This window comes from Centruroides sculpturatus, unplaced genomic scaffold (genome assembly GCF_000671375.1).
Source record: "Centruroides sculpturatus isolate CEXI.00-Female unplaced genomic scaffold, Cexi_2.0 scaffold156, whole genome shotgun sequence".
Taxonomy (NCBI): domain Eukaryota; kingdom Metazoa; phylum Arthropoda; class Arachnida; order Scorpiones; family Buthidae; genus Centruroides; species Centruroides sculpturatus.
This window is the reverse complement of record NW_019384398.1, coordinates 103,488-119,091: the sequence shown is the minus strand read 5'-3', so window position 1 is coordinate 119,091 and position 15,604 is coordinate 103,488. Positions and strand designations below refer to the sequence as shown.

The 15,604-nt window shown below is 30.5% G+C and overlaps 1 protein-coding gene across 1 annotated transcript in view; it reads right to left on the bottom strand.

Moving 5' to 3' along the window:
- Positions 1 to 11,167, bottom strand: part of LOC111618495 (neurogenic locus Notch protein-like) — a 47,946-nt gene extending 36,779 nt beyond the window's left edge. The window contains exon 1 of the mRNA XM_023360035.1: positions 10,753 to 11,167. Within this exon, the coding sequence (XP_023215803.1) occupies positions 10,753 to 10,825 (73 nt within the window). The 5' untranslated portion in view covers positions 10,826 to 11,167. The remainder of the gene's footprint in view (positions 1 to 10,752) is intronic.
- Between the last annotated feature and the right edge of the window lie 4,437 nt (positions 11,168 to 15,604).

Genomic DNA, 15,604 nt, shown 5'->3' with positions numbered 1-15,604 from the left:
ACTGTATTTTCCATCAATTTTAACTTATTTCCGTTACTTTTGGAGGCCTTAACATTGTAAAAACCAGTATGAAATGGGAATTTAGCCTTATATATATATATTTTTAAACAATAATGTAAGTGTAATTTTGAAAGTAACATTAACTGAAAGACAATAGTTTCTAATATTTGAGAAAAAAAATTTTTTTTTCAGGAAATGGTGATTTAGATTTTAAAATATATATATATATAATCGACTTCTGCTTTTCAGCAAGATATTATCTTTTACTTCATAGATAAAAGCCTTTGAGATAATTTAATGTAACCTTCAAACAATACTTTCCATTTAAAAAAAAAAAGTTCAGAATAAACTACTTCATGTACGTGAACAGCAATCAGTTTTAACGCTATATCGGGGATATCATTTTAGACTATAGGATACAATACTCTCATTAATCATTTCATACGATGACAGATTTAACATAATCTTTAAACCAGCATTTTGAAAGGAAAAAACTTCATTTTCTTAGTGTAAATTATACTTTTTTCGCAAACAACACAAAATTATCTGTGTATGGATTGTAAAGTTGTGTTATATTGGATCCTTTATATATATATATATATATACATACATACGTAGACGTTAATCTAAGCATTCAACCCTCTATAAAAGTATATTATTGTATAAATTGTGATGCAAATTGTATATAAAGTATATTGTGTTAAAACATGGAAAAACGTTATTTGGAAATGGTTTATAAATTTATTATTTTATAAAAATCAAGCATATTTAATACAAAAAAAAACAATGTCTAATTCCGTTGGCCGTGCTGTAAAGAAGTCAGCTTGCCGTTCTGCAGAACCCGGGATCAGGACGGGTCCAAAAAAAAAAACCCAGGAAATTTTTGGGTATGTGGGCCTAGTCCCTCATCACCTAATCTCCCCATTGTAGATCAGGCCGAACCCATAATGGATTTGTTAAAAGGGCCTTCCCATCCTTCCCATTTTGGGCTGGTCGAACCCATAATAGGCTTGGTTAAAAGGCCCTCCTGAGGACCTTTTAACCAAGCCTATTATGGGTTTTAACCAAGCCCATTATGGATTCGAGTGCAAGTATATTCTTGGTTAAAAGGCCTCCTGAGGGCCTTTTAACAAAGAATATACTTGCACTGTGTAATTTACATACTGTTGATGGCAAGTGTGATAAAGTGAAAAAATCCTACAGCTGTTAAGTAGTGTTTTTAATTAATAAAGCAAGAAAGAATTTCAATTATGTTCAACTGACTCTTGACATTGAAATATCAATTGTATCCTAACAGATAACAATATCAAATTTTATTATTTTTAATTATATTATCAACCTGTTTATGATGTACGTATAGAAGAATCCATTGAATATTTTTCGTAAGCGAATACCTGACTATCAAGTTACCATAACAGACAATTCAACTTGCTTTATCAAGAGAACCATGACCTATTTTATCATTCGGCATTTCCGAGAAGGCTTATGTATCTTAATTAATTTATACATTTAAAAACAAAAAATAATAATCTTAAATTTATATAAATTATTTATCTGTGATATATTTAATTGAATGAAAAAATAAATTTGAATTTCATAATTGCACGCGGAAATTTTTATGCGAGCGGCTGATGAAAAAGCAGACAATTTCAAAGATGGCGCCGACTAATTTTTATTTGTTAATTTAACTAGTTCGCACTTATTATTGTTTTATTAATAAATTAATGCTACTGTTTAAAATAGTCTTGATACTTAATTTAACATTAATAAGTACAATAGATTCTAATTCTTTCTCCATTTTTTTTTATTCGCTAAAATTACTATACACAAATATATTAAATGTCATATGCTTCCTCTAAATAAATAAGAAATAATTATTTTTAACTTACAAAAATTATTAAATAATAACAAATTCTAATTTACATTTTATAATTAAAAAACGTATTTGAACTTTCATCTTGAACGCACTCGTGACGTTTTTCAAAATTTTAAAATCGTGCAATTTCATTTGTTATTGTTACATATGACACGTGTAATTGAAAATATTTCTTAATGTTTATATAATATTCATAGCTTTTTGAAAAAGGTTCTTATTTAAGCAATTCTAAAGAGGTTTAGAGGTTAGAAATAACAAAAACAACTAATCCAAAAATTGAAAAGAATTTTTATAAGGTTTTCAAGATTTACTTCATAAAAGTAAAACCAGTAAACAAGGGTATTCAGCTGAGATTTTGAAGCTTTGAAAAGAACCAGTCACTTAACATTGTTCAAAAACTCTATTCCTCACCTTAACATGATTAGGAATAAGTTCTGCAGATTAAATTCATCCTCCTTTTTTTTCTTTTGTAAAGAACAAACCCATTCTATTATTAATGGAGAAGTCCATACAGCAACAAACTATTGGTTGCCCTTTCTTTTCAATCCAACGGTTCGGGTTAATGCGGAAACTAATAAGAAACCAAGCCGTAACTTCCAACAAAAGAGATTTTCTTCTTAAATTATGTTGCATTTTACCATTATTATTTTTCAATTCCAGCTGGAATGGTATCTCTCTTCTTTGTTTGGACAACTTACCATAAGGGGTATTTGGTAAACTGTACTGCAGGGAGTAATATATAATTATTACTTTTATGTATAAGGAAAGACCCTTTCTTATTTCTTTTTACTGTCTACCAGTTGGTTTTGTAATGACTTTAAAACTTCACTATAATTATTTTAACAAATAAAACATATCTAAAGCAATAAATGCTATGTCATTAAAGTTATTTTAGGCTTGATTTTTATATTTTCAATACTTAGAAATGTTCTTTTTTTTATTTTTTTAACTATATCAGATTGTGTAGTGTGTCTTGCATAGTTATAGTATATTTATGTTATGAATAAAAAAAATATGACAGCATTGAAAGTGACAAAATATATTCTCATTCACGTGTCAAGGTCTGTTGACAATAGACTAAAATATATTTTAGTCATGTAGCTCCATTTGATATATTGTTTTATGTGGGAAAGAGGGACATATACTTTCTGTATATGCATGCAGAATTGCTGATAAAATTTCTATTATTCATATCAGAAACATGATTAATGTAAAAATGTGCAAGAGGTGCTTTATTTTTCGGCAATAGCTATAGAGTTATACACTTAAAAAAAGCCATAATTATTTGCAGGAAGCTTAAAAATACAAAGAAAAAAAAAATGTTTAAAAGTCAGACATTTATCATAAAAACAAGCAAATAACCTGTTGAAAACTTAAAAATTTATTGCAATAATATAGCATCCAATGACAGTTTGCATGCAACAACAGGACAAACTTAAAGAAAAACTGGTAACAATGATCATTATTATTACTATTATTATACACTTTTAAGTGTTTCTTGGAAGTATTTTCTCTTGTTATACTTCTTTCATTTCATATCCTAAAGAGTTAATCAACAGTAAAAAAAAATCATTAACTGTAGAAACACGAAAACTGTTTCAACCAGTCAAAACAAAAATATATATATATATTTTTTTTTCAGTAGCAGAGATAGAGTAAAATAAATTCTGATAAAATTAATAAAGGTATAAAAAAAAAACTATCATCAATTGTTTTCTCAATAAAATATATTCTACTACTGCCTGAACTATCATAAATGCATTGATTGATGATAGAAAAGACCTTAGGTTAGATCATAAATTAATGATTATGACTAATAACAATGACAAAGCACAAAGTCATCTTTCATTCTATAACTTAATCCTATTTGCAATAGTTTTTAAACCATATCTAGCCTTTAAGTAAATAAATTAAAACTTTTTTTTTTATGGCAATTATTTCCTATTAAAAATTGCAAATTTATACTAATTTGAGGTTAAATATTTTAATACACCTGTAAAGAGATAGCTGAAGAAATATAATTACTGAAGAAATATTTAAGAGGATACTCCCAATTAAACAAGGAATAGGTGGTAACATCTGTCCCTTTCTACGCAACAAAGTGCACTTTTATTCTCCTCTGCCTGCGCCTAAATCAGGTTAGAAAGGTCAATTGTTTGGATGTTTCAAAAGAATAGAAAAAAAAGGTATATAAATATATATATATATAAAGAACAGGTTGTAATGCTTGTACATAATTACGATAAGCTATATATTATGTAAAAATGGAGTCTTAGAAATTGAATATTCATGAATAGCTAGAATTATATATAATGAATTCAAGGGAGTTGAAAGAAGAAACATAAATTTGCCTCCAGGATACACACAAAAGCTTAGTTACAGGATATAGTTTAATTGATAAATTACCAAGGATTTATATGTATATTAAAAAATTAAATTATATATTTGAAGAAAAGAATGTGTTAAAAGTAAAAAAGAAAGAAGAAGAAAGTTTTTAATGGTCGCCAATCAGAAATGGTCTATTTAAGTTCAAATTCCACTTGAGTCCCTTCTCTTCATATGTCACCATTTGTCACAATCATGAAACATTGGCAGATAGAATAGAAATATGATATGTACCAGGCAGTGCCCATACTTGAGAAAATAAAAACAAACAACTGTCAACCGTAGAAGAGGGAGATGCGAACAGAAACTGAACAAATACCATCAAAATAGTCTTCTTTGTTATACTTTTAAGAGCTTTAGAAGCAAAAAAAAAAAAAAAAATTAGATTAAATCTCAACATGTGGTAGTCCAGATGTTGAATTAGCACCTTTAAGACATTAACAATTTGAAACAATTGATAAAATATTAATATTTATAAATATACCCGATCATTTTCCACTTTAAAAAATTAGGTTAATACTCTTTACAGATCATAATCATTAGAAAATAAATATATGTTGGAGAAGTTACAAAGACAATGCAGTTAAATATAAAAACTGATAAAGTAAAATCATTTGATGTTATTACAACTATACAGATAATGATTATATATAAGAAAAAACAGGGAATCAATTCCAGAAAATTCATTTATAACTCTTTAAAAAGTAGAAAATACATTAAATGAAATTATCCACTAATAGAAATTGTCATAAAATTTTAATCTTTTTATTTTTTCTTTTTTAAATTTAATCTACAAATAATCATGAAGCAATTTTCTGTATTAAAAAATGAACAGCTCAAAGAACAATGCAGTAAAAAAAAAAAGTAAAAAAGGCTTGAAATTTATCTTCCTTTCTACTTTACTACAAAAACAAACCATAAAAAATGCAATTTTTTAAGGATTAAAAAAAAATTTTTTGCATTTTTTTTTCATTATATTTATAAAGAAAACATTATTTTAACAGGAATCTTTCCTTTAAAAAAAATGAGCCATAAATTATTTCAGGAATCTACCGATAAAAGAAAATTATTTTTATAAAATTCCGGTTTATCTCTCATTAAAATGCTCTTAATTCTATATAATTTATTTTATCATTCCTCATTTTAGAACCTTTTTTTTTTCTTAATTTTATCGCTTAAAAATCTATACCAAGGTCGAAATTACATACGAAGGACGTTTTACATAGTCATTAAAAATGCAACAACAACAATAATAATAAAAAAAAATGCGCTACTAATTATAAAAATGTATCTCATCTTCTAATGTTAACAATAAAAATATTAATGCATCCAGTAACTTGTTTGCCCAGAGAGAGAGAAAAAAAAAAGTTAACCCCAGGCAAGACAAGCGGTCTGCAATCTCCATTGTGACATTCTCTCCCCACCTACAAGACGTGACCTCAGCTCCCAACATGGACAATGGCTTGAGGATTTCGATAATTCTGCACGAAAATGTAAGCCAAAACAAGAAGAAAAAAAAAGACACGAGTTAAGAGCATTAAACATTTACATACAATCGAGTTAAGGGCGCAGTTGACTTTTGTAGCAAAGCTTTTAATTATATTATTATTATTATTATAGAGCCTATAGGGCCGATGATTTCCGTTATGTGTTGCGGCTTATAAGCCATCTGGTTGTTCTTTCCCACGCTCGTTGTCCTTCAGCTTCCGCAAACACCAAACACTTCCTCAGCCCAGTGCGCACTGCTGCTCATGTGAGTCAATCAGGTAACGCATTAATTGTCACACTAGATAAACGATATATATATATATATATACCAGAAGGCATGCCCCTTACGGATGAAATCGGAACGAAACTGACTGAAGCGACACCCAAATCAGTTCTAAATTAATTGTTACGCTTTATACCGCAATCAAAATTGGGGTAAATTTATTATCGTAATCATCACCGTTACCGAACCCACTGGGGGGGAGGAATCTCTTAGCGTAACGTAATGGCTCGGAAAGACGAGAAAACTACAATCATTAGCCCGATTCTACAGACGAAACGATAGTAGAAACTGATACTATAACCTCTTTCTCAGTACTTTTAAGAGCGCTGATTTATTTCTGTATAAAAATACAACCCCATAAAACCGTACCAGGGGTGAGGGATTATCCGGGAGAAGCCAATAATAAAGAGTATCTTCTGCACCTTTTCGTATGGTATGAGCTTGCTGTTATCCTTGTTAAGCCATGCAGGATAATCCATAAGTAGTTAAATAGTTTTGGAGACGTTTTGTCTGGGGGATAAATTTTGTAAACTTTCTTAAAATATTTCGGGGAAGGTTGTGTAAAATGGTGAAATAAATAGGCTAAAAATACTGAATGGATAAGCGAATTTCTTATACTGTTATGAATACAATTAAAACGTGGAAAATCGATTATTTAAAATGTATTTTGAGATGGAAACTTGATTTTTAGAACGTTTTCAAAAGTTATATTCAATTCTAAAGGTTTAAAAATAGATTATTAGAATAGAAAAACATGTAAATTGGATTCTTAGAATGTCTTTAGAAAGGTGGAAATTCCACTTGTAAAATGCCTTCAAAGGGTGGAAACTCGATTTTGAGAATGTCAAAGTCGTTATTAGGGTATGCGGATGTATAAACTAATAACGACTTCGACATTTAAAATGGTACATCTTCATAAATCATTTATGAAAAAACTAATTTCTATTAACTTCCTGATAGCTTCAAAAAATCATAGAATGAACCTTGTAAGTTTCTTTTATTGGCACATAAAGTACAACGCTTTGGCATAGAAAAACATACGGATAATCGAAAACACAAATTCCACGCCATCAAAAATACTTGGCACGTTCTCATATCGACATAAATATCGATGCAAACTGGTGCATAAATGGATTCGAGTAGAACAAATATTAGAAATTCCTCGTTCGGTTTTTCCTTCCTGATATTGTAATGGTTTTATTTATAGTTTAAGCACGAAAAAGAACGATATCGGCCATTTTTTGAATATCGGTATAAAATTCTCATAAATATCTAAAAACCGATTCTTGTTTTTGACCCATTTTATGTATCTATATTTATAGATACTTTCAGGGCATATATATATCTAAATATCGAGGTAGAATTTCCGCCTTTAATTAATTAAAAAAGAAAAGATAAAGGTGATAAGCAACGAGTTGATACCCGCCACAAGGGAGGGAATAACAGAAACATTACGTGAACAGGACAATGACTTTTACTGTAGATCCAATTACTTCTATATCTCATAATGTTTTAAATGATATAAGGCTAATTGTGTATCAGTGCAAACTATAATATTGCTTAAATATACTGTAAACAATGTTGTTGTTGTTGTTTTGAACATAATTGCTTAACCTTAAGGGAACAATAAAAATAATAAATGCATTCTTTAACCTTAAAGAAATTGTGCCAATCGTCAGAAAGATCTGTCGATACAAGAAATACAAGAAAAAGATGTGTTGAGAGTTGTTTTAAATTTAATTGTTAAGCCCTACACTAATAACAAGTTCTGTATCACAAGAACCAACAAGGGAAAATAAGGCAATGCCATTCTTATGTCAACAAGGCTGATGCTTATTTTACATAAATGTAGCATTAATGGCTACTTAACTAAGCCTCATAAACCTTATTGAAATAAGTAACTGATAAGACCCTACGCAGTAAACCTCGTTGATAGAGCAATACATAAAAAATGATGCATTAAAATCAGATTTATTGCTACAATTTTAACAAATCTAAAGTTGAATGGGCATTAAATATGAGCCCTGGAGGGTTTGAAACCCTGATAAGAAGCCTTGATACGTGTAACATATAAATGTTTACAACTAAGTTATTTATTATAAAAAGAAAACTACCATTCAATTAATATATATATATATATGGTGGTCCAAAAGTAAGTTAACCATTGTGTAGAGTTTTTCAACAATTCTGTAAAAGAACACACCGGATTCACACTCGCAAGTGTACTTAGAATACACAAAACAGTCAACAGACTTTTGGGCCACCCTGTATATATATATTTACGTATAAAGTTACACAATTAAAATATATAGAACAACATATCATCCCACGTAATTTAGTGCTTCGGTTATAAAGTAATGCTTTCTCCCTTCCTGATACAACACAGCAATTAGTTAAAGCAATTCGAGCGACATTTTCCGTTGTAAATTGGGACTAGCGTTTTGGTTTTAATAAATCTATTGTTTTACTATAATGAGAAATTATAAAACAAACAAAAATAAAAAGGGCAATCGATAAAGCTCGTACGAATCTTAAGATCATTTTCCTATGAGAAACACAAAGCGATACAAGGCAAAGAAAGTATCGGGGCGTAGTCGATCAGTAATTGCTGTGTTGGATACGTAACATTTTATAGGCCACATCAACGGGCGGAATGTAGTAAAATAAAGCGTACAGGGCGCCAAATGTTAAAAGGATTTTATTGCTTTTATTTAGTAATAAAAGCTTAACCCAGATTCGTGTAGTGTATACACTAAGCTTGCAAAATTAATTTTTACAATTTGGCTACTGTATTTATTACAACTAAGCTGTTAGGAAACAACTAAGTGTTGTAATAGTATTTTTATGCTCATTATAATATAATACATCTGCTTCCATAGCTTAACAAGTGCTTAGAAGTGTTATGGAAATCATTACCGTTAAACTGAAATTTAAATTTTTAAATATAGACACGTGATCGCGTTCAGCCAATAACGAGGATTTCTCGTGTCTTCGTCACTTATTCCATAAATGGTTAAAATGCCAATAATTTGGCGCCATTTTTTAAAATAAATTTAAAATGATAGAATTTAATCGTGATTGGATTTCCTTCGAAACGTAAACAATTATCGACCAATCATAAATCGTTCGAAAATATTTTTAAAATTCGCATTGTAACGACATCAGAATTAGATAAGCCAATCATAAACAGTTTTAAATATTCAAATTATTTTTAAAGCACGAATAAAAAAAATGACTGATTTATAATCGAAATATTTTTTAAAAATTATTGCGTCATCATTATTCGAATTTTAAAAAAAAACCGAACAACGATGACGTAATAATAAAAAAATATTCAAAATTTTAAATTTGAAATAAAATTCCCATTGTTACGTCATTACTATCGACGAATGACAAACAATTAAACTTGAAAAAGTAAATAAATACTGTAAATTTCATATAAATCATCCAATCATCGTAAATAAAACATTTTTAAATATTTAAAAACACAAAAAACGAATTAAACACACATGCACGTAAGCGTGAAAACGTCAATTTTAAGGTAGAATTTCCGAGATTGTTCGATCAAATTACGATGAAAGATCATAATACAGTACAAATATATGTATAATTTAACCAGTTAAATTTTTATTATCGATAGAAAAAGAAAAATAAGGGTATAATAAGCTATAAGACTTGAGAGAATACATACTGTACACCCAAACTGATTTGGAATTTAGTGTGTCCGATTGTTCTCCTGTTTAATTGAGCGCTCAACTATTGTCATCTGTATCTCGAAACATCATCATTCATGTGTCCTCATTCCAATTGAAACGATTTAACTCGGACTTTAAATTAAAGATAGTGCTCCTTTCTCATCATTAACCGAACGCATTTTCTTCTAGTCTGACGTCACTACAAAATACCCCACTTAATCCCGAGCACGAATTTAATGCACGGATTAACTATTAAATTAGTAATCGAAAAAAAAACAAATTTAATATATATTTTTTAAGAAATAAAAGTAGAAATTTGTTTACTTTTTTAAGCCCTTTCCGAGTGATAAAAACACCGATAAGAAATTCGTATATTATCTTATAAGGAGGGAGAGAGCAACTTTATCAAATATTAACAATAAAAAATGGAAAATAATTTCGACTTTTGCACGCGCCAAATTATCTCGAAAAATGATCTAAAAAATAAAATTAAATTAAATTAAAATGAAATACAGTGCGTGCTGTTTCCAGTAACCAATAACGTGGGAACGAAACCGATGAGCAATGGGGCATACAAGCGACCCATATATATATTGTATATTACTTTAGGGTACAACTTAATCAATCAATAACTTTATATAAGGTGTCACTTGACACCATAGTTGGGTCCATCTGGAGGAGAAGATCGAGTTACAAAAGAAGAAATTGGGAGAAGCAAGACAGTCACTAAGGCGGGAAAATCATAAATTCACAACTAATATTTTATCTTATATAAGAGACGATACCGTTAAATTAACTAGATTAAAATATATATATATATATATATAATCGACGTAGCCTGTAGTATATACGAATTTATATCGATAAGAGTCGATAACCCTTACAAAAATAACCTTAATTCGTACGAGCGGACGCGTCAATTGTCACAAATTAAATGGTACGTTTTGCTAGACACTTCGGATACATCACCAAACGGCCATTACGGGGACCACTAGAGAGGACCCTCCTACCCAAGACATACATACCTTGCACTACTTGAGAACCATAGACGGCCAACTGGACCAAGATACACAGACGAAACCAAAGTCTGTGTCTCATCCCGTCTACCAGAGAAAAATCCTCAATTGTTGCCTTCTACGAGACACATAAGGATGACCAAAAAGTAACACCACAAATATCCAACAGTAACACAAAAACAGAATCCACACAACCAACTCGTCAAAACTCCGACCTGTTGTCTCTCATCTGACGACGAATACACTACTGGTAGATGTTCATCCGCCAGTCTGGTCTATCACAAACTTTTATCCTAACGTCGTCGATTATTTACATTTAAAATATATCGAAAAGATAATAAGATATATCTTAAAAGATATAAATAATTTCCTTTTGTATTATAATCTGGTGTGTTTAAGACAATTAAGTTTATGCACTATCTTCTGCGAGGTGCACACATCCACTTGTGTGAGATCAAAGTACTGTACTGGAGCGCGCGTAACACTCCGCCTAGTGTTCTCTAGTCCGGCTGACTCTAGGAATGTAGTCAAAGGCAGGTGGTCTTGTAAACACGCACAGACGAGAGGGTGGACAGATAAGTATTGTGCCATATTGGTCGTTTGTTTTTCGTCATCACGACTTTCACAAAAGTACAATAGAAAAACACCTAAATTTTCGAATGATATTCGTAAAAAATTCGTTAAAGAAAATAACACGTAAACATATACCAAAAAAAAATTAGATTACACATTGAAGACGAATACATTTGAAAATATTTCGGGTCCAAGGATGACCAGAAACATGTCGAGTATCCTTATGGAATAATTATCGCGAGTTCTCAGGCTATTTCGTGATGTATTTCGAGTGTTGTCACTACAAGGCCGTCCAGATTTTAGTAAGGATCCTTGTTCTAATATGATATTCCACCGATAATTAACATAGAATTTCATACGGTATATTAATTTGATGAGATTGCATAGGGCCCTGGGCATATTTTTGTTAAAACTTTCTCCATTCCCTAATGTTAATGAAGTAAAATGTGTATAAAATTTACATGCTTTGAAATATTTATAATTCGAAATAACTTCATTTTAATACCTAATAAACTAACTTTTGGCATTATTTAGATGATACAGTAATATAATTTACCCTCTTTAAGCTTGGCTCTACTCGAGCAACACAGTATACTGATGAACAAACACAACCTGAGGCTAGAAATATTGAACAGAACCATATTCTGGAGAGACACCCTATTAGTCGAGTGGAGGCTTTGCTAACAGTTACGTCATTACTTTAAACCCTGCTAGCTAACATATTACAGTATTAGCATAATAGTTCTTCCCCCTAAATGGCCATCTAAACCACTTTAAAAATACTTTTCTGACCCGACACGAGATTGGACGAAATCGATAACAATTGATACGTGATTCGTCGGTTTAAAAATTTAAAAAAATTTAAATTATATGACACAACGTTTTCGTGTATTTTATGTGTCTTATGGATAAAATATCATTAAGTGTAATTATTAGTAGGGTATTTTTTTTTTTAATGAATTTTATCTTCATAAATTTGCCACATGGCCATGTCTGGTTTTATCGTAAAATGCTTTAAGTAGAGTGGAAAATTCACACTCTCAATCAACGTTGCGTATCGGGTTATATGACACATTATATGGTATTGCCATTAGTTTAGACAATTGTTTATTGTAGTTATTCAAAGTATTAGATCATAATGCTAAGCTCTAAAAATATCATTTTGATAAAGCAAGATTCTAATTATACATATGAGAAAAATACTATATAATTATTATTAATGAGGGATAATTTCCTAAGGCAATTTGTCGAAATGCCTTGTTTTAAGGTTATACCTTTTATTATTCATTTTTATGAGGGCAAACAATATTTTTACCATAGAAAAAAAACTGGATATTTTACTGGTGAGAATTAGAACATTAAAGGAATTTAATGGAATTTAAAGATGTAAACGAATTCTCGATTCAATTACCACCCAGTGTGTCTGGTTTTCGTTTGTGGATACAAAAATAATCGATAAGATCTTTAGAATAAACACTACGAAAGAATAAGTTTGCGACCTGATAGAATGACCATACCCAGTCGACCCCCCTATAACACTGTTGATAATTCTATTTTATATGAATTCCATGTTGTACGAGTCACTTAGATTTTACAAATACATGAGCCGTTCACAGCCCGGCACACATATTTGTAAAATCTAAGTGACTCGTACAACATGGAATTCATATAAAACGGAATTATCAACAGTGTTATAGGNCATCTAAAACCATTTTTATCACCAAAAAAACCCCCCAAATTTGCTTTTTTTGACGTCCTCAAATTCATTTATCGATAATTTCCTCAAGTCATTTCCATTAATGAACATCTGTTTATCCTTAAACAAACAACTTCAAACGTTCACATAACACACAACAGACTGAATCTGTTTAATATTATTAGCTCATAAGTTACCCTTCCTGTTTATTATTATCGTTTATGAAATCGTCGAGTCTGTCCGTCCGTACAAGTCTAATAAACTAGAACCGTAATATCTACAAATAAACATTTAGAAACAGATATAAAAGGGAGGGGTAAACCTGGATCCTCGCAAACTAAATATTCATTTAAATTTCGACCCCTGGGCCAACTTGTAAATATTCATAAAGGGTATTAAAGAAACGGAAGATTGCATGTTCCCTATCTAAAAAATCATCAGCCAGACCTCATTTTTTTTAAATGTATAGGCGTGTTTTTTTTTTCTTGCATGGTTTTAACGTTGGATTAACGCCATGGCCTCACCTCGTAAAGAAAGATGTACACTTCTTTGAAGATGCGGGTCGAATTATAAAAAAGAATTAAGGAAAAATGGTTATGTTCATTGTCTCACTTACGATTTTTTAGAAAGGAAAAAAATGTATAATTATCTTTGAATTTATAAGGAAAAGTTTGTGTTCACCTGGGAATCTCAACACGCTTCACTTCTCTAATTTCTGTGCACTCTCAGGAGTGCAACCACCGCCTTAAATTATACTTGTCAATATTTTAAAACTTTCTAAAAAATTCTATAAGGTATTTTGGGGTGTTTTTTTGAACTGAAAAGGCCCATTTCTACAATGGTACTAGCTCTCCAGGGACGTGTTTATCTTCCTCAATGGTCCACTTTAAGTTGTCTTTTCAGCCAATTATTAGCTTTTGGAGGTTCCTAAATTATTTTATAAGTTCGTAAACAAGTTTTTAAAGAAATTTTCTCTTAAAAAATTCAAAATTTATGTTAAAAAATGCACCTTTTCGTGTAATTTTTAATTTCAACACGAATTTAGTTGTTAACTGAATTGGGGCATCTCAGCCACAGGGGCATCTCTCCAACGTTTTTAATCGATTTAAAATGTACCAGATTGACTCTAAAACAACTCTACAAAGCTTAATCTTAATTTTCAAGAAGATCCGTCATTTTTTTTAATAAAAAACATGGAAAAATTGATGCTAAAAATCCTTTAAAACTTACGAGGAAGAGAGAGGAAGGGTGTGCGATTCTCATGTTTTAATAACTTCCTTCAAAAAAATCGAGGACGTAACTTATATAATTGAATAAAAAACACCCCGATATAGAAATAAATTCGATTTTTTTTAAAGTACATTTAAGTTTATCTGCATTAAAAACCCCCCAAAAAAACCACTTAATTTCTTCTTCGGAGGAGAAGGATGAGAAGGAGGAGCGAACAGGGGATTCCACCCAGTTCCCTTCTTAAAAAAACGTCACAAAATGGTGGTGTAAATTCTAAAAATACGATTTTTCACCCTCTATAACGTTATAAAACTCGTGTCATAACGTATCTCTACCTGATTTCTTCATAAAAACGCATCAAAAAAATTCCATCTCTCACGGCTTCGTGTTGCCCATCTAACGTTACAACTGGAGTTTTTTTTTTTCCTCTCCTCCTCTTTAATATTCTCCCTCCCCCCCCCTTCTATCGCTCTCACCCTTATATTTTTCTTATCCCGTACCCCATTGGCTGACGTACACGTGATTAACACTAGTTTATTTATCATAGGAACAGAGGATTTTTAGATAAATAAATTTTAAAAAAGAGGGGAGGGAAAGTTAATGGGGTGGTCATCATCATCTTCTTCCTTTATTCTGTTTGTTTTACGGCGTTATAGTTTATTATTTATTCTTTTATTAGTATTATTATTAATTAATGTACGTTTTGATGTGTACGTTTGTACGTCTGGATGTACGTGTGGGAAGTAAAGAATCATTATTAATTTAAGTAGAAACTCGAACACATAACTTAAGTGGAGTGGACTGTCATAAGGGTTTGTTTCCTTTTCTGGTTTAAGGTCATTTCCTGTACAAAGCTCAATTATCTCTGGGGTTGGTTCTATGTATTATTTTCTTGAAATTTTTATTATACTTGATGTCATTTCTCTTGGATTTTTTCGTGGAAATAAAGATCATCATCATCATCATCCTCTTCTTCTTCAATCTAAATTTTCTTTTTAACCGTGAGAAAATATAATAAAGTAAATTTTAAATATATATATTTAAGTATAACTGGGTATATTTATTATATATTTTCACCAGGATCGAATTTAAAAACAATGTAATTAGGGCCTCGAGTTACCTTAGGGGCCTCACGCTATTACATATATAATTTAGTAGAGGGAAAGGGCCTATTATATATTATAGCTCAGGGCCTTTTTTTTTACACAAGGAAAGGTCTAAATCTCAAGATTTGTATACCCCGAATGCTTTAAGTTTGCTTCTTTACTTAAAATCCTTGAGAAATCTCGGTGAGGGATCTTTTTCTCTCCCTGTTTTTTTGTATTGTTAGAAACGGTATTGTGTAGGAATGGAATGTTTTAC